This window comes from Lonchura striata, chromosome 13 (assembly GCF_050655825.1).
Source record: "Lonchura striata isolate lonStrDom1 chromosome 13, ASM5065582v1, whole genome shotgun sequence".
In the NCBI taxonomy this organism is placed as follows: domain Eukaryota; kingdom Metazoa; phylum Chordata; class Aves; order Passeriformes; family Estrildidae; genus Lonchura; species Lonchura striata.
Window position 1 is genome coordinate 3,366,861 of NC_140715.1, and position 26,284 is coordinate 3,393,144.

The window sequence follows — 26,284 nt, forward strand, 5'->3', positions numbered from 1 at the left end:
AAGCACTTCCAGAAGGGAAGATTCTGCACAAAAGATGCAGTGGAATAAGATAATTATGCAGGAGGAAGAGAATGTCAGCAGCATGCCCTACATCACTGATGAATGGAGAGAGCAGATACCTTGACAAAGAAATCCAACCTGCTAATTAAGATTTAATGACCCTGAAGGCAAAGACAAAAAGCCCTCCTTTGCCACAGTGGAGGATAGAGTGGACAGAAAGCCTCAGCCTGGCAAGGGAAGGGTTAGGAAAAGGTCAAAGATCGTGAGATGAACAACATCTCTGCAAGGGGGAGCATCCAGGCAGGTTGTGCCAGGCAGGAGAGAAGGGCTCCATCCCTAGGGCAGAAGAAAGCTCCAAGAGCTGAGCGTGGTTGTGGAAGCTGAGCTGCCTGCATCCAGGAACAGCTTGAAGGTGAAGGAGGAAGCGGGTTCAATTCATTCCACACTCTGGAACTGTGGAAAGACATACGCCAGGCAAATGTGAGTTGTGATGATCACTTCCCACTGCTAGACTCCGCTAGGAGAGGACGGGGAGGTGACACAACCAGGAGTTCACACATGTGCTGCGAAGGCGCAGGAGGAGCCAGGGCTTGCCAGTAATTGCTGGGGTGTAAAAGCCAGGCTGACTGCAGCCTCGTAAACAAATCTGGCTGTGCCTCCCCATGGCTCTGCTGCCACGGGGTCTGCCAGGGCCAGAGTGCACACCACGGCGCCTGCCAGCCCTGGGGGACCAGGTGCTGCCTCTGCCTTCAGAAGCTTCAGGAAACCACTGCAGAAATCACTGGTCCTGCACCGATGCTTCCTGCCCAGTGAATGTCTGTGACTCCATGTCACAGGGAGCAGCCTGTGCTGAGCTGGGGCAGAGCATCTCCATCAGCAGGACTCCGACTGAGCCCGGGCCATGCACACCAGGGAGGTTGCCACGGCCTCCAGCTGACCACACAAACCGTGCAGGAGGGGGCTGAAAAGCCACCTGCTGTGTGATGAGTGAGGACATGAGTGCATCCTGCTCCTCTGGCCAGCCCCTGGCGTGTGACACGCTGGCCTCTTCCCAAGCCGAGCTGACGCTGCCTCCCGATGACAACATCCAGGACTGATTTGTGGCAGTGACATCAGCGCCCACAAACATCCTGCCTGCTCCTGCCCTTGCTCACACCCTGCCCTTCCTGCTCCCCAGCAGCAAGGACACCGGCCTGCCAGCAGGCCAGGGTGGAGGAGCACAGCTCCTCACCCTCCCTCATGCTGGGCTGGCTCCCACCTCGCCCCACGGCTGATGGCACCCAGACACAGCACGGTGACACCTTCCCCACGCTGGCAACACAGAGTCCAGGTCACAGGAGTTGTGGGTGATGTCTGGAAACCATCACCCCATGGAGAACAGCCATCACACTGACCTACCTCCTTCCCATTCTCTGCCTATTGTGCAAATGCAAGAAAAAATCCTCTGCTTGATCTCAGTCAGCCGTTTTTAAATTCCACAGTGGATGGCAGCTATTCTGTGGATTCACCTCTGCTCTGGACGTAGAGGTGGAGTGGAGAATGGAATGCTCTGAGGAAACCTCAGAACCCCTTCCACTGCTTAGAAGGCTCCAGAAGAACTGGAGAGGGACTTTGGACAAGGGCTTGGAGTGACAGGACAAAGGGGAATGGGTTCATATGACAGGGGCAGGGTTAGATGGGATATTGGGAAGAAAATGAGAACCTTCTGCCCAGAGAAGCTGTGGCTAACCCTGGATCCCTAGAAGTGTCCCAGGCCAGGTTGGACACTGGGGCTTGGAGCAGCCTGGGACAGTGGAATGTGTCCTTGCCGTGGCAGGAGATGGTAATGGGATGGGCTTCGGGGTCCCTTCTGACCCAAACCATTCTGGGATTCTGTGATTCTCTTCTCTCAGGAGGCTGACTGCACGGAGGAGCTGCAGACACATCAGTTTTCATGTTGGGAAGCAGTACTTGGACAGGCTTGGTTTAAGTCCATCTTGCAGAACCATTATGTTCAGTTCCAATTCCCTCTCTTTTCTGTGTGTTCACTGTGAATTCCCCAAATGCAGCACAATCTTTCAGCATTCCTGCCATGGGATGAATCTGGGCAGATTCCCAGGCCTTACTCACTGCTCCCTGTTTATGTCCTTCATGCTGTGCTGTGACAGCCCATGCCACAGGATGCCTTGGACAATCTGGGCCACACATTTATGGCCATGGACCTCTGTGTTTCACAGCACAAATTTGGGAATCCGCAGCTGACCATGGACACATCACTCATTCTTGAAATGTAGGCCACAAAGCTACTTTAGTTCTGCTTTTGCTTGTAAATCAAGGGCTTACATATGTAATTGGCCCAACCTTAAGAGCAAACAACAGCAGTGGTAGCACTGTGCCAGCAATTATTCATGCCTGTAATAAACGGCTGTAAAATTGAATGCCAGCCTTTAAAAATCTGGCTCCTCACTGCACAAACAACAAAAACTCATTTGCAGGGCTTGGCCAGGGGAGTTTTTAATTTGGGGAGAGAGACTGAGGTGGGTGAGGATTTATTTTTTCTCTTTTCATTCTCTAAGAACGCCACTCATGCCCACGTTTAGGTCACGGATTACCCTGGCTACATTTCAGCACTGTGGAATAAACCTAGTGAGAGGGGACAAATATGCTCTCTGCATCCCAAGAGTAGGGCCCTGGGAGCAAGCACAGCTGATCCCCATCCCCTGGCACGTGGGAACAGTCAATTGTTTGCAGCCCTTCCTGCCTCCATGCTGAGCTAGCAGCGAGCCCACAGATGAGCCACCATCCCTGGGGATGACACAGCCACTGGCCCTCCAGCTCCAGGCAAACCCCGTGCTGTGTTCCACGCCAGGACAGGGATGCTGAGCCTTGCACAGGTCCTACCAGTTAACAAGAGCATCCTGGCTGATAAATCGCTCCTCAGGGTTGAGCAGCAAACATCCCTCTGCCTCCTGCGCCCTCTTTAACCAACCACGGCTGCCACGCAGCGCTCCTGGGCTCGAGGGGCAAAGGTGTGATGAGATCATTCCTTCTGCTGTGCACATTTCTCACCGACAACACCAGAGCAACCCCTATAAAACTTCTAGCACGTGGCTGAAAATCTCCTGGGTGATGCTGAGCAATGGCACCAGAGGAACGAGCAGGAACTGACCCCTGCTTCCACAAGGCAGGAGCAGATTTTTCCCACTCCTGCAGCAATGACAGAAGCAGGGACCTTCCACGCTGGACTCCCCAAGATTAGAAGATCTGAGGCACTGACAGACTTCCTTACTAGGGAATGAACCGTTTTACATCCTCCTTTGGCATTTCTGGTTGGCTTCCTCCTGCTTTAAGCAGTGGCAGAGCACGAATGGAAGAGCTCTGAGAGGACTGCTCTCCCTCTCTGCTGTGGAAAGCTTCCCTCGTCAGAAATCCCCTCTAACTACCAAGTTTTAGTGTCTTCTGAAGGAAGCCGCATTCATCGCAGTTCAGAAGGGACCTTTTGGCCTAATCCGCACTAGAAAAACTGCCAAACTGATCCTCCCATCACACAATTAGCAGCCGCGGAGACTTCGCTACACCGGGCGCTGCTATGACAACAGGAACGGGAGGCTCGTTAAGGATCTCATCGAGAGGGATAAGAGCAGTCAGGGCTCGGGAGGAACAGGAATCAATGGGAGCTGCTGACAGCAGCGGTTCTGCCGCATCGGGCCAGGTACTCGGGAGCCCTGGAAGCCCGACTCGCATTGTTACGGCGCGGTCGCCGCGAGTACAACTTCTGAGGACAGGCAGATTCCTGGGGAGTAGAGATGAATATTCATGAAGGAGCTCAGTTTGGGAGAGGAAATGAATCAAGTGTGACAAATGCCGCCTATTAGGAAAAGAGGGTGGCGTCTATTTTTAGTGGAGTTAAGCAAACAGTAAAGCTCACTCTCTAAGAACTCCAAATAATACCACTCCCTGCTCTGCCTCCCCATCGGCAGATAAGAATTTAGCAGCACGTTCCCACCAGCCAAAACCCGCTCGCCTCAACAGAACTTTTCCGATTTAGCCCCCGTGAGTGTTTTATAAAAATACAAGTTTTAATCTCTCATCTGCATAGGAAGATGTAACGGCTTCCACCAGGATTTATTTTTTCCCCTCCCTTCTCCAGCATCATAAGGCTTGAAGGAACCTTTTTAAGACGGAAGAAAACGCTGCATTGAAATCTCCTAAAAGAGCACTCACGCGGAGCTGTAATCACTTCAGATGCACAGAATTATCAGGAGGAGAAAATTCATCTCACTTAGAATCAAGCCCCAATTTGAAGCAGAAAGGAAGAGGCTTGGTTTGCCACCGTGCCAAGCACTCAGACTTTTCACTGAAGTCAAAGAAGCTACAGCTGCTCTGAGCCATTGAAAATCATGCCCAGAATCTCTAGCGAAACTTGTTTGCAGAGATGGCAGCAGGCTGATAAGGATGTTGACTATTCCAAATAGGCCCATGTTATTTTATATTTTTAGAGATACTTAGTCTGCCTATTATTATTATTAAGCAGAGGTGGAGTATTTACAGCCCTTTTCTAGAAATCTGTACAAATGCTGCTCTTCAGCAGGCTCCTCTATTCTTCTGGTGAATGTTCCTTCTTTTACTTTTTCAGACTTATAAATGTCCAACTAAGGAAGACAACAATGAGAGACTAGTGCCTAACAAAAATACTACCATGGCCACAAAGGTACTTGAGAGGCCTTCATCCCATAGGATGCTTGCTCCCCAGCCAGGATTATGACCAGAGCATTTGAAGAGCAATAGGACAGGGTGGTGAGCACTTAGAAGACCCCTGGGTGGGCTGGGGCATGAGCCAGGGGTGAAGAGACCCTTGGCACAAACTCTCCAGGCTCAGTCCAGGCTCTGCTGTCTCCTCCATGCACCAAGGGCCAACTCTTCAAGGCAAATGCCCAAACTCCTCCACATGCAACACCACGTGGCCTCTGTCACCTCTCCTGAGAGCATCAAACATGGGTTTAAAAAGAAGCTGCTCTGAAATTAGACATGCCAAGTGTTTATTATTGATACCAGTCTCTGGCACCAGTAGCTGAGAGACACAGCCTTTCCCAGAGCATCCAAACCCTGGGAAATCATCTGTGGCTTTGAGATCACAGGTGGTGTCCCTCGCTGAGGTCTCCTCCTTGGCCTTTCCTTCCTGATTGAGTGTTCTCATGATTCCCACTCAGCTTTCAGGTTATGAGGTCCCTTTCCACTTGGAGGGGAAGATGCCCATGGTTAGCAAAATGTGACTTATAACTGGGTCCACTGGGGCAGCCTGCATGCCCAGCACAGCTGGGACCCTGCCAGGAGAACAGCCAGCACACCGAGCTGTCCATACATCACCTCCTGGTGCTCGGCAGGGCTGTTCTTCAGGGCAGTTGGGCCCAGAGTCCTTTGGAGAGCACATCTCTGTCCCTCGCCATGCCAGCCCTCAGCAACTGTTGCCATGGTTATTTCATTGGAGTGCTTTTCATCAAGGAGATGCTGCCACTGCTGAATTGTCTCTTGCAAGAGTTATATAGAAATAACTAGCTGATAAGTAGGAATAACGGGTTCAGACTGCCCACGGAAGCCAGCGATCCCAATTATTTTTGTTTTGATCCTGCCTTTCTTTTGGTCTCCGCCAGGCTCAGGTTTAAAGCGGGGTTAGAGATAAGCAGCAGAGAAGGAACGCTTCCTGATGGGAAACACACTTGGTTCTGCCAGGAGATTAAAGGTCTCTCCTCACACAAAGCCTCTGCTTTTCAATCAATCCTAAATAGGCTCTAACAAGGCACAGCAATCAACCAGGCAACATATATCCATCCTCACCTGTCGGCTTGGGGCGAGGAACGAGATCTATTTCCCGGTTCCATCATGCTAATTGTTAATGAAGATATGACGGGCACAGCCCAGCGCCGTTCATCAGCGGGCAGTGAGGGATGGCCGGGCCGCGCTCCTGCCCGCAGCGGGAGCGGCTCCGCCGCCGGGAGCCGGCCCGCGGCTCTGCCGGGGCTCCTGGCGAGGCGGCCGCCTGTCACACCCGCTTCCACATCACAGAATGCAGGAATACAGCCTGCTCTGGAGAGCCAGGGCCGTTTTGTTTAGTCCTCATTGCAAGCTCTGGGTAATGATGGATCTTCTCTTCCCCTGCCAACGGGGTCCCACAGCGCAGCCCGTTAGACTTTGAGCAGCAGAAATGCCTTTTTCTGCTCTCTGCTGTCCCTGGCACAGGGTTTGGGCAGGGAGGTGCTACCTCAGACCTGGAGAACAGTGCAGGTGGAGGAAAGGCACATGGAGCCCACTGCAGCCTGCAGAGCCACCAGTGTCATCCAAATCCCAGCCTGTGACAGTGGAGGGGCTGCCCAAGGAACAGGACCCATCCCACGGAGAGATGCAAAAGAGCAGGGGAAGAGCTCAGCTTTATTCACAGGAATGAGCCCAAGGGCAAAAAAAAATCCATTCGATTTTTCTTTCATCCTTTTTGGGGAGCATCAGGCCCAGCAAGGTAAGGGATTGTCCCGCTCTGTTCTGGGCTGGAGTGGTCTCACCTTGAGTTCTGAGACAGTTTCGGGTGCCACAGCATCAGCGAGCCAGAGCTGCTCCAGGGTGTCCAGAGGAGGGGCCGGGGCTGGGGAAGGCTCTGCAGCCCCACCCGGGCAGGGCTGAGGGCACCGGGCTGGTTCAGCTGCAGCAGAGGAGCCGAGGGCAGAGCTCAGGGAAGGAGGGAACGGCTGCAGGGGGAGCTTTGGGATGGACACCAGGGAAAGGTTCTTCCCCCAGAGGTGCTGGCACTGCCCAGGCTCCCCAGGGAATGGGCACGGCCCGAGGCTGCCAGAGCTCCAGGAGCCTTTGGGCACAGGGATGCACAGGGGGACTGCTGGGGGGTCTGGGCAGGGACAGGGGCTGGACTGGATGATCCTGGTGGGTCCCTTCAGCTCAGGATATTCTGATTCCAGATGTAAGCCAAGCACACCTTGCACCTGGAGCTGGGCAAACACTGTGCTGAGCCATGGAGACACTCAGAACCGCAGGGTTTGACAGGGTGTCTGCCTGGTAGACATTTCTGAGCTGCTACCACTGGCCTCAGACACCCAGGCTAGTGCCAGCCCCGCTCCCTGGGGCTGAGCTCCCCTTCTTGCCTGGCAAAGCAGATGTGGCTGCAGAGAGCCACAGCCCCTGGCAGCGCCCAGGCACTCTGCTGGAGAGCACTCTGCACTTCTGGAACAGCCACAGGCTGTGAATGTGGATGATGTGACCCCAGAGAGATCAGGATTCAGCCATTCTCAAGGTACCAGAAGAGACAGAAGACAATTTTGCCAATTCCAGCTGAAATAGCCGGATTTAAAGAAATTAAATTTGTCAGTTCATTAGTGTGTAACATAAGAATGAAAAAGGCATTTCTAATTCCTGATCTGCTAATCCACAATCCGCTGATCTGCAATCCCCAGAGTCCCCAGGGAAAGAAAAGAAAAGCCACAGCAGCCTTATAGTATCTCTCCATGACTTCTGGCCAGCTCCTGCAGAAAGAGCTCAGCTACAGAGCCTTCCTCCCTGTACAAAATCCACCTCAGCAAACTTGCTGCCATCCTAGGGGAGCTCAGGGATAACAAAAATCAAACTGCACTTGTGAGAGTGAGCGAACACTGGATGTTTGGTGAGGCACTGGCTATGATGTCCCAGGAATTAGCTCAGCTCCCCACAGATCTGCAGGATCAGCTCATTTCCAGCAGTGCTCCCACTCATCAGGATAATTAGCAAGGTCCCAATCACCTTCTTAAGTGGGAGGGCTGCTACTGCACCACAGGAAGGGGTGCTGGTGCCTGTGAAAAGACTGTCCTGGCTGCATCTAGGAGATGTCCCTGTACCTTCTTCCCAGCTGAGGGACCCATGGATGTCGTTTGTTATCCAGTTGGCCCCAGCAAGAGCATTTCAGTGCCCACACACCTGCTGAGCACACACAGCCATGGGCCCCCAGCCACATCCATACTTTAAACCATCATCTCCACAGCCAATTTCAACTTCCCACGCCAAATCCTCCCTTAAATTATTCTCAACACCCAGCCTCATTCAGCTGCCTCAGGGGGAGGCACCCACAGGCCTCTCTTTGGCACGTGGGCCATGGCAGCACAGCCTGAACACAGAGGCCAGACCAGCAGTGAGCACCAGGTGGGAAACTGGGAATCCCCTGTGGCTGCCACCACTGCCCTTGACCATCCCCTTCATGCTCTCTCCAAACAGAGAGCTGACATAGCTCCAGAACAGATTCCAATTTGCCTTTGCAGAGCAACTTTACCTTCACTTGCTGCATCTCCCCAGCTCCAGAGCTGCTCAGGACTTGCTGACCATGAAAGCACCACCATCAGCATTAAAGCCAGTTTGCACAGGGAAGACTGGCTCCCAAAACATGATGGAGAACTCTCCTTTCTGCAACACCTTTTTCTCCTCCTATCCAGAAAATGCTGTAAATGTCAGTGGCTACAGACCCCAGAAATATCCACTAATGCTGAAGCCACCACATATAACAACACCTGGTGTTTCTTCATTATTCTCTTCCCTCTCACAGGCAAGGATGGGAAACCTGAGGAAACTGTGCAGGTCACACATGGAGCAGGAACCCAGAGCAGAGCCCAGAACCCCATGCCACTCCCATACCTCCACATTCCTGAGTTTTTTGGAGCAGGCTTCAAAACGTTCCCCCACTGCCTGCTCAGCTCTCTGTGCAGGGACACAGGAGCCATCGTGCCCAGCTGAGGAGGCTCGAGGCAGAAATAGCAGCTCATCACCCAGGTACAGCAGCCACACAAGGACCCTGACATGCCACCATCCCTCCCTCCCCCCAAACACACCTGGGCCAGCCCTGCCCTCCTCCAGCCACAGGTCCCACCGGGAGGGGACAGCTCGGGCTGCCTCTGCCAGGTGACATCTGTATGTCTCCCCCTGAGCTCTTCATGCCAACTGCATTGATCCCTAGGTTCTGCCAGGGTAGGACCAAGCCCTGACTCCACTGCACTCTTGAAGGTTTCAATTAATCATAAAGCCACTTCCATTTTGGGCTCCATCTGTCTTTATTCCTTCAGGGACTAATAATGCCACACCGTGTGTTTTCACACACTAGCTGAACTGAAATTAAGACAGATTTCAATATGAAGTACCTGAGAAAAAAAAAGCATTTTTTTGAAAAGAAAGAAATCTCAGAGTCGTTACTGTTCTCAGCTTGGAAAAACACCTTGTTAAGTAAAAGCAGCAGGGTATTAATTTGGAAAACAACTCAGGTGAGTTTATGCCCATTGCAAGACAAGCAAACAAATTAAAATCATATTTAGGGGCTTTTATGACAAAGTAAGTATGGAAATATGACACAACCTGCTTCCAGAAGGAGAGGAGGAACATGCAGAGGAGCTCACACAGGCTCCCATGTGCAGCCTCTGAGCAGAGAGATGCTGGCAGCAGCCACCCTGCTGCACCAGGCATGGACCAGCACCCAGAAACCCTCTCCAACCTTCCCTGTTGCAGTGACAGAAATAGATAAAACCCAAGAACTCTTGTGGTTCATCATGTATGGCAGGTTTGAGCTGCTCAGGGCTTGGGAAGCTTCATTTACATGTCAGCACACCGTCAGCACCTGGGTTTTGTGTTCCTTCCTCTGCAATCCCCCCACAGGGCCTTTCCAGCCAGCCAGGCCTGCATGTCCACTTCAATAAGGCAATTCTCATGTTGATCTGGTGGGTTATACAAAACAACAGCCCCTAATTATTGATCTCGGCAGATGCAGCTAAGGATTAATGACCTATCCCTTGGGACTGCCACTGCAGGGCTGTGCCTATGTCCCCTGGCTGTCAGTCTGGCAGCACTGGCACGTCCCCTCCCTCCTCACCCACACGGAGGTGTTGTCCCACACAGTGACAGCTGAGACTTCGATGCCCAAAGCCAGCTCCAGGACGATTAACAAAAGGGAACAGTTATGGTGAGCACTGGGAGGGAATAACTGGGGGAGTCATGACTGTGGAGAGCAGCAGTGACAGGACGTTTAGCATGACCCACATTTCGTCTGGGCTCCAGCTAACACTACCTCACTGCAGGAAGAGCCCTTCCTCTCTCCCATCCCATGAGTTCAAGGCATTCAGTAAAAAAGGAGAGACAGGCTTGAAAGGATGTTTGCAAGAAATTATACGATGTGCTCTGCATTGAATTCATAAGAGACATGTGAGACGTGAGAAGTGCAGAGCGCTGAGGGGCACGAGGATTCTGATGGAAGCCAAGATCCTTTGATGGCAGCCTTCTGGAACTGGCTGCAGTACCTTGGAAACTCATTAAATGCAGCAGAAAGGACAAGTGACGTACATCTATTGATGCTCTGAGCAGCAAATTAGTTTTCAAATCTATTCAGGGCTCCTGCAGTGGCACCATGGGGCCGAGCCTTGGTGGGAAGCGGCTGCGAGGGTGAGAGCATTCCTCCAGCTCGTGTGGGGACCCCAGCTGCCCTCAGGGAGGGGACGCCACTGGCCCAGCTCCCCGGGGACATCAGGTGGCCACAGACAGCTGCCCTGAGCATCAGGGCTCAGGGGGCAGCACGGCTGCTCAGGCAGCCAAGCAGGGAATCATCCCCTCCCAAAACATGCCAGGCTGCTCCGAGGGCCTCTGCTGGACATCTCCTTTCACGCAGAAAGGAGATAAACTAAAATAAAGGGACATCAAAACCCAGCTCAGAGGAAGACATAGAATGTCAGCACCTGAGGGAAGAACAAGTAGTTAACAGTGATGAGGAGTTTCTTCAGAAAGAGATAATTTCCAGTAAGCTGCTGTTGTCTCTCATCATCCTGTGCAAACACCTGGAGAGCCTCGAAGCAGCTGAGGTTGGCAGCAATCTGGTGGAAGGCCTGAGGAGCTGTCTGCATAGATGAATAATCACCTGTTCCAATGAATCTTTAAGCACATGAATAGACAGATGAGAGAAAGCTTATCAAAGCACTCTATTAAGAGAACAGGTAGGCTGGAAGATGCCAACCTGGAAACAAGGCTGATCCCTCTTCAGTCAGGACAGCCAAGGGCTGTTCTTGGATGCCATGGGAGCCTGCAGTTGCTGGTCTGTGTTATTTTGCCTCCTGTGAAAGCTCTGCTGCCCTCTCCTTAGCACAAGGAGAGGAGTGGGGGAGAAAATACAGCTAAATCCAGAAGAGAGGCCACAAGAGGCATGGGCAGCCCTCTGACATCCCTCTACAGCCCAGTTCTGCCAGCTGGCAATGAAATCCAACAAAAGCCACCATGAGGAAGGGGTAGGAGGGTGCAGACAGCAGGACCTACAGAGGCAGAGATGGGATCTGCACTCTCCCATAGGGGCTCAGACAATGGCTGCAATCATAAAGGTCAGTGCTGTTCACCCCAAACCCTGCTGAGAGCAGGTCCTCACTGAGGCTGGATCCTGCATTTCCCACTCCTGTTGTTGATATCCCAGTCTATTATTCCCTTCTTTCTTCTACTCAAGGCACTTTGTCAAGCTCCCTTCTGAAACACACCACAATGCTCTGCCACAGCCTCCTGCACACCCCGAGCAAAGAGCAGAGGCAGATGCCTCCTCCTGGGGAGTGTTTTACACCTATTGCTTGGAGGGAATGCAGAGAACATGCCAAGACCTGGGAAAGTCACAGCAGGTCAGGAAAATAATGTAGGTGGTTATGGAGGAAAATCTCCGAAGCCTGTGAAGGCATTAGCAGAGTGTACAGACTTTAGTAAAAAGGATAAACAGAAAACATAGGATTACAGAATCATTTAGGCTGGAAAAGACATCCCAGATCATCAAGGCCAACCATTAATCTCACACCACCATGTTCACTGCTAAAGTGTATCCGTAAATGCCAAATCTGCACAGCTTTTCAACCCCTCCAGGGCTGCTGCAGTACTTCACAACCCTTTCAGTGAAAAAAAAATTCCCTAATCTAAACCTCCCTTGGCAGAACCTGAGGCTGTTTTCTCATGTCCTATTGCTTGTTACTTGAGGGAAGAGACCGACCCCTGCCTGGCTCCACCCTCCTGCCAGGGAATTGTAGAGAGCAAGAAGGATGAATAAATAGTGGCTGAAAAGACAGAGGAATACATATTGTGTCCAGCTACAGAACTATGTCTGCACTGGGAAACAGCAAGTTTGGGCTGGTTTTTTGGCAGAAAGTGATTAGGTAACCAGCCTGAACATGTATTTTAAATGGAAACCACCACAATAACTCAAAGGCTTCAGCAGAGAGCATTTACTAAACACGATGAGACAGAAACAACATGTTTTATATAATGCATGAGCTGGCTGTGATGAGTCTTTCCCTCCCTGCTGAAGCTCTGCTGGAGCAGCTTCCTGGTGCTCCCCACGCCTGTCACAGCCCTGGGCAGCACTGGCTGTGCTGTGGGGCTGTGTTTGAGGGGCAGGACACCTCCCACAGCTCTTAGAGCACCAGCAGCTGTGGCTGAGGAGGCCCTGCAGGCTCTGGGAGCACCCACTGCTCTGCGAGGGGCTCAGGGGGACAAGGCCACCTGCCTGAGCCCCAGGTACGTGGGAGAAGCCAGTGGAGCCCAGTGCTGGGGGAGCGTGTGGGACTCACTGCCCACGTGGGGTGTGAGGCCAAACACTCCCAGCTCATCCTCACTGCCTGACCTCTGTGTCCTCTCACAGCACCAGCCCAGCTCAGAGAACTCATTCCAGAATTCCCATGTTTTACAGAAAGGACAACCTCCTCAGCCTAAGCCCAGTCCCTTGGGCTGAGGCCAAGATGTCCATCCCACCTTGTCCAGTCTCCAGCAGCTACAGGCACCTGGGGAAAACACATCTGGCATGAGACAAGGTCTTGACCCCACCCTCTGCCACTTCCCGCCATCAGCATTGCTCCAAAAATTTCTCCCCAAAAATCCAGGAGCAAACCTTGGATTCTAGACTTTTCCATCCCTGTCTTCCTGAGAGCACAAGGATGGCAGTTTATTCTTTAATTGTTAATTACACTTCCTTGTTAGATTTCAGAGGCTGAAAAATGTTTAGGGATTTATTCTTCTGTGTAATTAACCACAATGATGAAACACCCATTTATACTGCACTGCAGTTTTTGTTAAGGTTATTCATAATGGGGAAAGGCTAAATAGGTTGAGTTCATTATCATTACAGAAAAAAAATTGAGGTGACCCAATCAAATTAATTTGAAATTAAGTGCAGTGAGGCTGATAACTTCACACAAGTCAGGAGTTTGAATAAAAATAGAGGAAACCATCTCCAGAACAAGAAATTATAAGCAGTCAAGGAGTGGAGCTGGAATTACTGCAACTGGGAGATGGCAAACACATGGTGTGGGCAAAAAGGGACACTGAAAAAATCAGGGAAAGTGGATAAAGAGATGGGCAAATACTGCAGGATGTAAAAGGGGAAGCTGGAGGAGGAAGGGATGAAGATGGATTGGAAATAAATGGGTAGGGACAGTGCTTGTTAAGCTAACCAGATTTATTTCTCTGCACAGAAATTCTTATGTCCTTACAAGACAGCATCGAAGCAAGGTCTTTAATTTTACTTTTCCTGGGTTTATTGCTTGGGCCTCTGTGTTATTTAACACCACTGAGCACCAACCAGTTTCAGTGCACAGCTGGACCTAACTTAAACTCCTTAAATCTGGTGGAATTTAAGGTGTCCTGGAGGAGCTGCTGCTGCTTCTCCAACAGAGCAGGGAAGTCTTGTGCTCTGGGAGGATGGACACCACCAGGGGACTGATGGACAGAGCAAGGAGACAGCATTCCCACATCCCTCTTCCCTCAGAAAAAACAATGGGAAAGCAGAACCAAAAGCAGGTGGACCCCATGATGCTGAGCTCTGTTGGACACTCCAGCACAGCAGGAGGAATCAGAGCCCATCACTCAGGGAGCTTCTCTGAGGCTTCTCTGGAGAAGCAAACACGTTTTGTGTCTCTCTTGCCTTTACCAGAGTGGGCCAAGCTCTGAATGAGCCTCGGAGCTGGGTAATACAAATAATGCTGAATGGAATATTCAGGATGCACATGGTCATCCTTTAAGGGTTTAACCTCTGGGAAAAAGCTAAGACAATCCATGGAAAACTCACGTGTGTTGCTGCATGATCATGCTTCAGTTCAGTTCAGTGATGAATTTACTCCCAAGCCTTTACCAAGCCCTGTGACATAATTTTAGCACTCAGGGCCAAATGGGAACAGTGAGAGCCCAGCAGTACTGGGCTTGTGGGCAGAGGCTGTGCTGGGACTGTCCTGTGCCCTTCCAGGACACATGGCAGATGTCAGTTCAGACCATCAGTGGGACATCCTTGTCCCTGGCCATCCCACGGAGTGGGTTTTTAAAGGTCTGACCAAAATGCCACCAGTCTGTCACTGCAGCTGTACAAGTGGCCCTCCCAGTTCCCCAGTTTGGCCAGGCCAAAATCTCACCTTCTGAGCCTTCTGCCTTGTCCCCATGAAATACATACTGCTTCCCTTTGCCTTGAAGGTCCCACAGCTTAACTTCTCTCCATCCTCACCTCCAACTCATCCCTAAGTGCACGGGGAGCATTTGGGATAAAGCTTCAAGAAGGCATTCAACATAAATTATTATTCCCCTTCTGAACGGATTACAAAAATCCTTTTATTACAAAATACTGAAATGTTCAAATTATTGGTGTGGAAAACATTTCCTGTAGGTAAAGTTTTCAAAAATGGAGGTTTTAATCACAAGCATAATCCTTTCTGGCTAACATTTCCAGTCTTGTGAAACATGGAGATACAGATTGCACAGAGGCCTGGCTGTGCCATGAACAAAGGGAAATGCTGCCTGTAAATAGCTCAGAGGACATCAGAAGACACTTCTCTCATCAGCAATCTTTTTTAGCTTAATATAGTTCCTCTTTGCATAAAACATTGACATTTTTGTAATGTTTGGACCCAATGGTGCGAATGCTGATTGTCATGCGAAGATACTGGAGTGTACCTTCAAAATATGCAGGAACATTTTACAGACAGTAGTTTCACTTGCCTCCAAAATGCCGGATCTTAATATTTCATACTTATATATATTTAAATGTTAGTACCACAGGATAAATTCTAACATGCTTTTATGCTAATGCAATCACTGGAAATCCAGATAATGCTGTGTATTGGCATATACTGTTAGTGAATTATGGATACCTAAATGTACAACCCCACATGCCTAGCAATTATTTTTGTTAGTGCATTTAACTTTTATTTGCAATCAGAGCACTTGAGGATTGTTCATATGAAGTTTACTTTTGCAAACTGCTGAATGGAAAAACATTTTGTTAAAGGCTTAAAAACAGTAAAGAGTGTGATGAGGTTTTAGACTTGCAGTAAGGGCACTGCTCACAGAACTCCACCAGATGGAATGATGTTTGATTTGGTCACAGGCTCAGCAATTAAAACCCAAATGCCTGAAGTGAAGGACATATAAGAGAAGCATGAGATGAAACTTTGATTTCCTCCCTGTCAGGGAAGAAATCTGCCTCTCCTGTGGCAGAGGTTCCCAGAGGCAGATGGATGCCAGGAGGTCTGACCCTGGCAGCTGGACCTGAGACCGTGTGTCCCGAGGTCCCAGTCATGCTGTGCTATGGCTGCTTTTCAAATATGCTTTAAACCAAATAAATAGGAGCAATATCAGGAAGGAGAAATCCTGAGATAGCCCTATTGTGTCTTCTCCTCTTCCTGCCTTTGCTGATCCAAATCTTGGCCAGCCCCCTGGCCTGTTGGCTGAAGATGCTAATCCCCTAGAAATCCCTTTTATTCCAATGGGCTTCCAGCACAGCCAGAGATCTGAGCCAGGACCTGGCAGGACCACGTGCAGGCAGGACTTGGGTGCTGCAGCTTCTTGTTCCATCCCTTACCTGCTTCACTACCTGAGCAGAGTTAAGGACATGCAAATCTGGAGAAGATCTGGGTATTTCTGAGAGCTGAAAAGTTCTGGATGTGACCCAGGCACATTTGGAATCGCTCTGTGTCCAGTGGTTTCCTCCTGTGTTATATACTTGTCTACAGGCAGTGCCAAACTCCCTCTTCCAGACTGAGCTGTGCCAGGAGTTACTGACCTCCCTTGCAGGGCTCTGGAGTGGCTATCGTCATGCCCTGATTTCCCTCTGGGAATGTTTGCCTGGCTTGAAACCACTGGCCTGAGCCAGCCTGGCTGAACAGACCTGGGAGGTGGCCACAGACCCATTTGGTGAGCAGCAGACCATTGCTGCTTCCCAGGCTCAGCATCCAGCACAGGATCTGATACCAGCCCCAGGCACACAAGCACAGAACAGATCATGTCCCTGCAGCCCAGCGAGCTGTGACACCTCTGGGAATTGACTGGAGAGCCCTACCACCTCTCTAAGGCTCCCAGGAACAACTGTGAGGGAAGGAAATAAAAAACAAGCCCTCAGAAAAACACAAAATGCTGTGTGAAGTACCTGAAATGCCCCCAACAGTTTAACTAGAGCATGGAGTAAGCTGAGAAAATGTATGAACAAACGAATTAAGCCGTGAGCACACAGCAGACAAGTTGTCATGTAGGTGTCTACTGAGAAAGCTTAAGCACAGCAAGGGGAGAAAAAGCAAACTCAAACCAAGGCATAATATCCCTCACATTTTGGAGCAGAGTTCTCAGACAATGTATCATGCAAACCACTCCAAATTATCATCTGCCAGAATGTCCTTCAAAGAAAAAAGGTCCACAAGTTTGCAAAGCAGAGGTTAATGTTGTCATATCAGATGAGAGGTGCTCTCCAAAGAAGATTTTTGCTTTTGAGTGAGAAATACTACATGAAAGTGTGACTCTCGTGGCCACTGCTACACTGTCAGGTACCATAAGACTATGAATTTTTGGAGTCTTGACCATGTCATGGCAGGTACATCTGGAAGGAAGCTCTTTAACAGCCCCTGTCATTTCACAAGTTACCTGCAAATGTCTCCAGACCCTCTGCATGATCTTCTCTGTATGTAGAAAGAGTCGACATAAAGAACCTGAGCAAACCACTCCAGTATTGTTTCAAAGACTGAGATACACCAAAATAAGAAGAGCAGGTTTTGTTTCTGATGTATCTTCCTGTCATCTCTAAGTCAGGCTCTGTTTCAGTCTAGAAGCTAGATCCTTTCCTGGTATAAATCTGGGTACCTGCTCCTGTCCATGAGACCCCATCACTCCACACATGCTGAGGGCCAATTGCATTGCATACAAGATTGCCAAATAAATGCAGGTCCGTGGACCATGTGTTAGACTAAGCCATAAATAATTTATGATGCTAGAGAAGGTGACTGTATTTTTAGGTGTAGAAATATGCAGCTAAAACAGTCCTGACCTTCAATTTTCACTCTGCACTTCTGATCCTCAAGTTTGAGTCCATCCAATGCATTTCTAAAGCCTCTGCACCTCTGAATGTGCAACACACCCCCTGAAAAGCCCCAAAACCATAAATTAAAAAGGGGGTACCTATAAAACCATGGAGCCCATGGGATACCTCCTGCAGCACTACACATGATGCCCCAGAATGAGGCAGGTCAGTCTCCTCTGGATTCTGGCTGCTGACCCTTATTCCTGACCCCATGTCTAATCAACTCCCCTTTGCTGTCAGGGGCACATGCCCATGGGGCCCAAGCCCCTCTTTAAAGACCACAGAAGCTGCTCAAATCAGCACCTTGCCAACTTGAAGCAGCCCAGGAGCAAGGACAAGGAAGGACAAAGGTGCTCACTGGGGTGCTTGTAACTGTACTCTTCATCACATCTTCCCCCAGTGAAGTCTGTCAACGGGAGAAAAGGAGAATTATTCCCCCTTGGACTTTGTACAAACAGGGACCCCAGGGAAATCAAGAAACAATCACAGATTTGACATCACATTACTTCTGGATATGTCCAATGAGTAAGATAAGAACACACTGAGGAGAAAGGGAAATGTGTGTTGCAAGGGCTATGGAGGGGACAAGACAATTTTGTGGTGTGTCACAACACAGCTTTCAGGCTCTGCTATCAGAAATAAACCAAGGGAGCTGGAGAGAGGCACAGAGCCCAGCTCAGGGCAGGTCTCACCTGGACAGGGCAGGTCTCACCTGGACAGGGCAGCTCCCAGGACAAAGGCAGCATGTTCCTTCAGCGAGGCCTCGCTGCTGTTCAGCCCCTCGATCACCAGCCGGAGCCCACCCATGGACAGGAAATCCTTGGCATTGTCCACCTGGGAGACAGCAGCTTCCATCAGCACAAACCCCCAGCCCCTGGAGAACACCTCCCTTCACACCCACAGTATCCCTTCCCTCCTGCTCTGACCAGCAGGGAGTTTCACAAGGAATTAAAAATTCCCAGGGAATGGCTGTGGCTGCAGGAGCAGCGATGTCAGGGCTGCACAGGCACAGTGTCCTCATGGGAGGACACTATCACACTCAGAAGGCATCGCTGGAAACTCAAATACTTTGATTATAGCTATCAAAACTGCTCTTGACATGTATTTTGTTAATTCAGGTGGTGTCAAAAACTCGAGATATGTGCTGATGTCAAAAAGCTCCAGCTCTTTGCTCTCCCCTGAGCAGGCCTTTACTGGGGACCCAGGGAATTGCATGTTTTGCAAATTAAGTTAATTAATTGATGCTGTAATTGTAGCACCAGGAGTCAGGGATGTTTAGGAGCTTGTCAACACCAACAGGGTGCACAGGTGGCATTGGAGTGAAGAGCATGGGCAGTTCTGGGAGTTCTCCATGAGTTCCTTCAACAACTTCCCATGGACAAGGAAGGAAAAAGCCAGTCCCTGCTTGGAGGGGTCAGCCAGGAGCTTCCCCACAGTGGGAGCAATGTGCTCCCCAGTGCGGGGAGCAGCCCCACATTGACTTTTCTAAGCAAACAATAATGGATTAACTGCCAGTAGGGAAACGTTTACACATTAGTGGGGATTCATCAGCCTCTGGCTCTAAATGGGTCAGGGGCTAGCCAGGCATAGTCCCAGTGGGCATCTGCTCTTGGAGAGGAGATCAGAAAAGGTGTGCTCACAGACAAAATTTAGAGAAACTGCACAAACTACTTCAAGTACAAAATTCAGTCCAAAGTCAAATCGATGCATTTTGGTATTCAATGATTTTTTTTTTCAGTTTAAAAGGGGATCTGATGAATGCTCAGAACTGCCTGCACAGAAAAATCAGGTTTAGAAATTCGACATTTCTCCTCCCTGAAAGACAGGGAGACAACAGCAATCATTGGCAGATGGAAACAGAATATAAAAATGAGTTATCAGCAGGGCAAACCGACCCCCTGATGGGGTGAGAGAGGACCACAAGCCATGCAGGGCATGTGGGACACTCTTCTAGTCAACGACTTCATGTTCAGTGTTATATTTATCTCAACCATGTACCTTCATCAAAATTGGCCCTAAGTCAGATATTTCAGGTACCCAGGAGAAGGAAGAAGCTTTGTGTCCTACAGCTCTGTCGTTACCAACCAAAGCAGGACCTGGGGAGCTCCAGCTCATCTCTGCTCCCCAACGGGACAATACCCACCTGTCCCTCTGCAAAGCTGCTCTCTGCAGGTCTGCTGGGGCTGATTCAGGATTTGCAGCAGCTTTTGTATCCTTTCAGATGCTGTTCTTTTAACTGTTCCTATAAACCAGGCCTGCCAGATCTCTCACTTTTCTGCAGACCCATCTTTATCTACAAAGAAATCTATGCAGCAACCCAATTTCAGCTGCCAGTGGGTCCTTTTATTACTCAGCCTCTGTAAAAACTGGTTTAGTGCTAGAATCGGACATTGACTTCTGCATGAGAGGGAATGTATGGACGGGCAAGAATTTGCATCCAGCACCTGGTGGGGTAAAACCAGCCACTGCTGTAACCTCAGCAGCATCACAGTCCTTCATGCTGCCCCAGCGTCAGCGAGACACCACAATGGCAGAATATAAATTGTGCTGTAAAGCTTATTCTGAAGATGTGTTTATCTTTTTTAACCAGAGTCTGTTCTGAGAGTTCCAGTTCTAAAACTATCAAAATCCCCAAACTTAACAACTTGAAGGTATTAACCTCTCTGGGGAGCAGTGGATGCTGTGAGGCAGCAGCTCCTACCTCGCTTCAGTCCACTGAAACCAGCACAGAAGAAAAATCAAAGATCAAAAGAGCTCTTGAGTAAAGTACACAGGCAAAACAGGTGAGGGGAGGGATGGGAGAGGAGCAAATATGACAGCAGTTATTCAGGGAGCAGGTTTGAATTTGAGGGGAAAGAAAATAGGGAGGGAAGGTGAGAGAGAAGATGTTAGAAAACAAGAGCAAGGGAAAGCAGCATGTCAACTGCACGTGATGGAGAGGAAATTAGCAGAGAGAGATGGTGTAGCATGTCAGAGGAGAGGAGAGAGGCAGATAAGCAGAGTAAATAATTGAGAGAAGGAGTCTGCAATGCCTCAGAACAGGTCTTGGCTCCACACACTGCTGTGCAAGCACCGTGAATGCTATTTATGAGTTACGCTCTGCCCTCTTCACATTTGCATTTGGGTTTTATGCATTACAGATAACCCAGCAAGCCAAACCTTCCTACTCCTTCACCAAGATGGGCTCCCAAACATGCCAAGCTGAATCGTGGCTGAGGAGAAGCAAACCAGAGCTGGCAACCAAAAGCTGAGCAAAGGCAGAGCCCTTGGGCTGACTCTTCAAAGGAGGAGAGAGCATCTCCCCGGGCTGGCCACTGGCCACGGCTCCCACGGCACACTCCAAGGCATGAGCTGCCCTACACCCTCTGCTCCAGGGTGACCATGGCACAGAGCAGGGAGCAGCCTTTGTTTGCACACCCTCCAGGGCATGGCATTTTCCACTCCATTGGGCATCCCGTGCCCTGGAGGGAGCAGCAGGATGGCTGGGAGATGAACAGTTATGAAAAGGCACGGCCCAGTACTGCTCTGATGGAGGCTGGAAAAGGTGGGACCAGCAAAATGGCCCCACACATGGCCTGTGCCACCCACACCTGCAAGGATCCCGTGCTCCCACGGCAGGGCTGTGACACACTGCAGAGGAGTCCTGACCGTTCAGCCCTTCTAGGGTTATGCGGCACAAGCATCCTTTGGCTGCTGTTCAGTAATTACATTAAGCCAGTGCTGCTAAAGTCAGTCCCAAGCAGAGATAATGCTCTGGACGCATTCAGCTGACTGGAAGAAGAAAGAGGAGGAAAAGCCATGCTGGCTTAGAGACAAGTCATATTTCTTATCAGCTTCCTGCCTGACGAGAAGGTGCTGCCCAGCCATCTGCCCCGACAGCGCGGGCACAGAGCAGCGCTGTGATCAGCGCACAAAGGAGCCCCTGTGCTCCCGCCAGCCTCCTGCCATTCCCCCTCTCTGACCCCTTTGATGCTGCATGTGCTTCCCTTTGATGCTCCAGTCCCTGCTCCTCTGCCATTCTGAAATTGTTTGTCCCATCCTGTGCTTCAGGGATTTTCTGCTGGAATAGTCCAAACCATTATGCTGGAATCCAAGGCATCTCAGGGCATTTGGGGGTTGCTTTTTTAGCACACTGGCCTGATGCTCTGTCACCCTTAATCAGGGAAGATTAGCCCTGAGTACAAATATGAAGCTCTTTGGGTGCCTATTGTTCACAGTTATTCTCTGAGTCACACAGATGCTGTCAGTGACACAAAAGCAGGGAGAACAAACAGCAAGGAAGCCTCTGCATGCCCACAACAGCAATTCAGAGTAGAAATTCAAGACAAAGAGCCCTGGAAATAACACTTCTATCAGCTGGCACATGGACTTCCTCTCCCACAGCAGCAACACTTCAGCTACCTGCCCTCAAAATCCCACATTTGGTTCAACAAGTGCTGTTCCAGTGAAAGGGCTTGCACTGGCACCTCCCAAGAGTTATCCTATTCACTATCTAAAATGACAAAGTGCCACTGGAAACTCTCCCAGTGCACTCCAGACTCTCCCAGTCACTGGGGAGGGAAAAGCCAAGTCCCTTCTCACATGGCAGAGCAGAGGCTGGATGCCCAGACACCCTCCCAAGGGTGGCACCAAGGCAGGCACCAAGCCCAGGGGAGCAGAGCTCTGTGCCTGCAGCTGCATCCAAGAGGAGGAAGGAACATGTGAGCTGAAAGCAGAGCAAGAGAGATCAGAGGGAGGGGGGAAAAGTGTGAGCACAAACCCGAGGAAGCGAGATGCCAGGAAATATGTTCACCCTCACACAGAGCTAATTAGCACGGCGAGGCTCCGCTTGCCACTGCTTACTCACACCAAGACAAAATAGGGGGTTTTGGGTGGCTGTCGCCTTCCCTGGTACAAAGACATTCTCTGTGAACTGATGTAAGGGCACCTACCATCAATCATGGCAGCTTTCCATGGAAGCAGAGAGAAAATAATTATTTTCTTAGCAGCCACCACTCTACTTACCCAAAAATGGCAGCTAAAATCCCATTTTGTAACATTAAGGAGATAAAAGAGGAAAAAGTAAGGATGAGAAAACCAGCCTGAGAACAGACAACAAATCAGGGAACCAACCACTAGGATACTGCTGGCTCCTGGCACAAGCGATGATTAATTCCAACCTGGATATAAAATAAGCCTACACTAGTCCTCTGCTGTTTGTTATTGTCCCAGGATTATGGTAATTAAGCAATTTGTATTACCTGATACTGATAAGAAAAATAAAGCCCCATTTATGACACCGTATCCCCTGGATTTTACACGGTAGTTACTGAGGCATTCTTGTTACCTGGTGAACATAATATTCGAGATCATAAAGCGCCGCGACTTTTTCATCCAGCGTGGAGGCAGAGCTGTTGAATTTGCTGATTAATTTAACCATAATTTCATAATCTGTTTCTATCTTCATATTCAGCTTTTCAAACTCCTCCTTCAGCTGCTCTATGGGTCGGAACTTCTTCCTCACCTCTTCCTCTCGGGCCTTGGAAACAGAAGGAAGAAACCAGATGTGAAGATAGAGGATGAAGAGAGACAAGACAAACACAGAAAGGAACGCCAGCCCCAAATTCACAAAGGGAACCTGGCTGTCAGTGCCAATGGATTTATTGCTGTGCATCAGAGGTTCAGGGACAGGGTTGGAGGGTCCTTCTGAGAAGCCCAGAAACCCAGTTAGCTGTGAGATACCCACAGTATGAGTGAGCAGTAGGGCTTTGTGCACCACTTCTACATCTCGACAGCATTTGTGCATCATTTCTGCATCCCATTTCCATCCAGCTCAACATCAAACCCACAGGCAGCAGTACTGCTGTTTTCTGCCTGCAAGTGGATGTTCCCAAAACCTGGCTGCAAAAAGCTCTGAGGCACATCCCTGATCTTACAGCTGAACCTCTCTGGAAATGAACATGAGACTGGAGAACTCCACAAGTTCCATCCAGCCCAAAGTGCCCAGTGACTCCAAGGAGATCTCCAACACTGACAAAGATGCTTTCACCATTCCAAGCATTGAACACATTCCAGGAAGTCTCTATCTCCCAGGGAGAGGTGTGGGGACAGAAGCTGTCAGAAAGGGAAGCAGGAGGAGCAGTGATAAGCTGGGGGCAGCTGACGTGCTGTGCCATGGGGCTTGGCCAGCAGCCTGTCCTGAGCATGGCTCATCTCCCTCGCAGTAACAGCACTCCAAGGGCTGCCCTGAACCAAGAGAGCTGACATAAAACATGTGGTGAGGAGGAAAGGATATGTCAGAGAACTCAGAGAGCCCCAGAGGTGCAGGAACCTCAGCACTGGTGGCACTGGGGACAGAGCCTGCTGCTGCAGGGGACAGAAGCAGCAGAAAGGCCAGGCTGGAGCTGGGCTGCCCCAAGGACAACGAGAAAGGCAGAAAGCCCTTTTTGGAAGGGATTTGTCACAAATACCAAGATGTGTTTGTATGCAAACCCCCAGCTGGAGGGTTTGCACATGTCCTGCTCACCATGAGGGATCAGAGAGGGCTGGAGGAAAACCAAGTGAGCAATGGAGGTGAAAGCCGTGTCAATTAAATGATGAATTACCACAAGTACCACACCCAACCCACCCCACCCTGAGCTGCCTCTACTGGAGCACAGGGAGGCTCAGTGTAATTCCATTTACTCTGACACAGAGCCTTCAAGGATGGATTTGCTCTCTGCAGGAGTGACTTAAAAATGGAATACTTTAGGTCCATTACACGTAGCTGCTTTTAGCCCCATTGCTGGGACAAAAGCTATTCTAAGAGGGGAGTTTAAAATATGGCTTATTTTCACCTAATAGAGTATCACTAATTTTTGCATTTCAATGATCCTCATTTCCAGCAGCCCTGCAATCAATCAGCAATGCTGCTATGGAAATAATCTCCCAGCAAATGAAATCATGCCATGCTGCCACATAAGGGAAGAAAAAGCCTTTCTGTGACACCAAAACTTTAGAGCCTTGACTTCTCTTTCAGTTTTCATTTGAGTGAGCCAACACCAAGGCAGCAGGAGGAGCGAGGGTTAAGGAAATGCTGCTGAGGGGGCGAAGGGAAAGAGACTGTGATGCACCTGATGAGTCACACATCATCCCACCTATTTACTTGGGTCTGTGGGTTCTTTATAACTAAATGGACAACTTGGAGCTTGTGTAATGAAACTCAGCCCCTGCTTCACTATGGCCACTTGGGTGTTGCTATCCAGAGCACGAGGTTGGAAACAGAAAGCAAGGAGAGAGTGAAAGTGAAATAGCCTCCGTAAATACTGTCAGATGCAAACCAGTTTCCTTTGGGGTCTGCAGACATTTCTGTGAGTTGAGCTGCAGATAAATTACCTTGTTCAGGGCAGCTATGGCTGCCCCTGGACCCCTGGAAGTGTTCAATGCCAGCTTGAATGGGGCTTGGAGCAACCTGGGATAGTGAAAGGTGTCCCTGCCCATGGAAGGGGGTGGCACTGGATCAGCTTTAAGGTCCCGTGCAACCCAAACCATTCACAGAATCTTAGAGTCATACAGAAAAGCCAGAGAACAATATCACTAAGGGGTGAGCAAAGGTATTTTTGGTCCATATGCACCACAAGATTAGTGCTTTCCAAGCAATCATTTTAACCATTATATTTCTGCAGTGTGTAACAGGGTGTGTTCACATCCCTGCACCGTGCATTGCTTTAGAAACAGGAAACTCACCTTCCTTTCTGCCTTCTCACTTTCCTTCATTTTAGCCAACGCCTTTTTGAGCTCCTCAGATGTGAAGGAATTTGCATCAACATCAACCTTGCCCAGCCTTGCAGAAGAAACAAAACAAACCAGAACATGTTACCAGTGAAGAACTGCCTCTATTCTATTTTCACTGTGACATTCTAGCAATGGTTAAGGGCGAGAGGAAAGGAATAAAAAAACACCATGCTCAAGAAAAGATTGGGATGAGTACTGGATTCTCTGTATGACTTGCCAAAACCTCACCCTGACAATCAGAGGCTCTGCTGACCAAAATTTCAAGCCCAACCACAATAAAAACAACTGATGAATTGAAATCACAGAATTTCATCTTGAAATAGAGGAAGCACCCCTGTGCAACCAAAACATTGCTGATGGCTTGCAAGATCAAGCTCGATATTACAATTTATGACCATAGTATACAGAAACACAGAAGATATCACAGCACCATTCCAGTGAGTAAAGGGGCTACAGAGAATTGTGAGAGGATCCCTTGCCAGGAACTGCAGTGACAGGACAAGAGGGAATGGGATCAAACTGCAAGAGTTGGAAGAGATTTGATGATGGGAAGAAGTTCTTTACTGCGAGGGTGCCTGTCCCTGACACAGGGACAAGCGCAGAGAGGCTGTGCATGCCCCATCCCCAGGAACATCCAAGGCCAGGCTGGACAGGCTCCAGAGCAACCTGGAGTGGTGGCAGGTTGCTTCAGGTTGAAACCAGATAATCCTTACGGGCCCTTGCAAGCCAAACCATTCAAGGATTTGATCATTCCATGGTCCCCATCTCCCCATGTGGAGTGGCCCTGAAACTTCTGTGACATCACAGCTCCCAGAGTGTTCCAGGTGGAAGGTCCAGGACCTCGAAAGCAGCACAGCAGACACTTCACCTGCTGTCAGTGATCAGCGCTCACTCGCCCTTCGCTCTGCCTGTCTGTGCTGAGCTCTGGCTGCTGCCTGGGCTTTTCCTGCCCCTTACTCTAAAGCCAATCCCAGCAGGATGTGCACTGCTGCCCCAGTGCAGGTACACTGCCAGGCCAGGGACGAGCACCCTGCTTGGGCAGGCTGCAGCCATGTGGGAATGGATGGTGTGGGACAGGAAGCCCACCAAGAGATTGTGCTGCCTCTTGCAGATTGCCATCGACACCGTGGAGGACATGGAAGTGGACACAGTGCTGGACAGGGAAGAAATGATGGACGTGGACATGGAAGAGACAGCTGAGGACAT

At 49.9% G+C, this 26,284-nt stretch overlaps 1 protein-coding gene across 6 annotated transcripts in view; it reads right to left on the reverse strand.

Moving 5' to 3' along the window:
• The window catches only part of SIL1 (SIL1 nucleotide exchange factor), a 167,310-nt gene that overhangs the window by 14,299 nt on the left and 126,727 nt on the right, over positions 1–26,284 (reverse strand). For all 6 annotated transcript variants that reach the window (XM_077786721.2, XM_077786720.2, XM_077786719.2 and 3 more), the window contains 3 exons: positions 25,031–25,127; positions 22,653–22,844; positions 18,039–18,160 (listed from right to left, as the gene is read on the reverse strand). In XM_077786721.2, the coding sequence (XP_077642847.2) occupies positions 18,039–18,160; positions 22,653–22,844; positions 25,031–25,127 (411 nt within the window). The remainder of the gene's footprint in view (positions 1–18,038; positions 18,161–22,652; positions 22,845–25,030; positions 25,128–26,284) is intronic.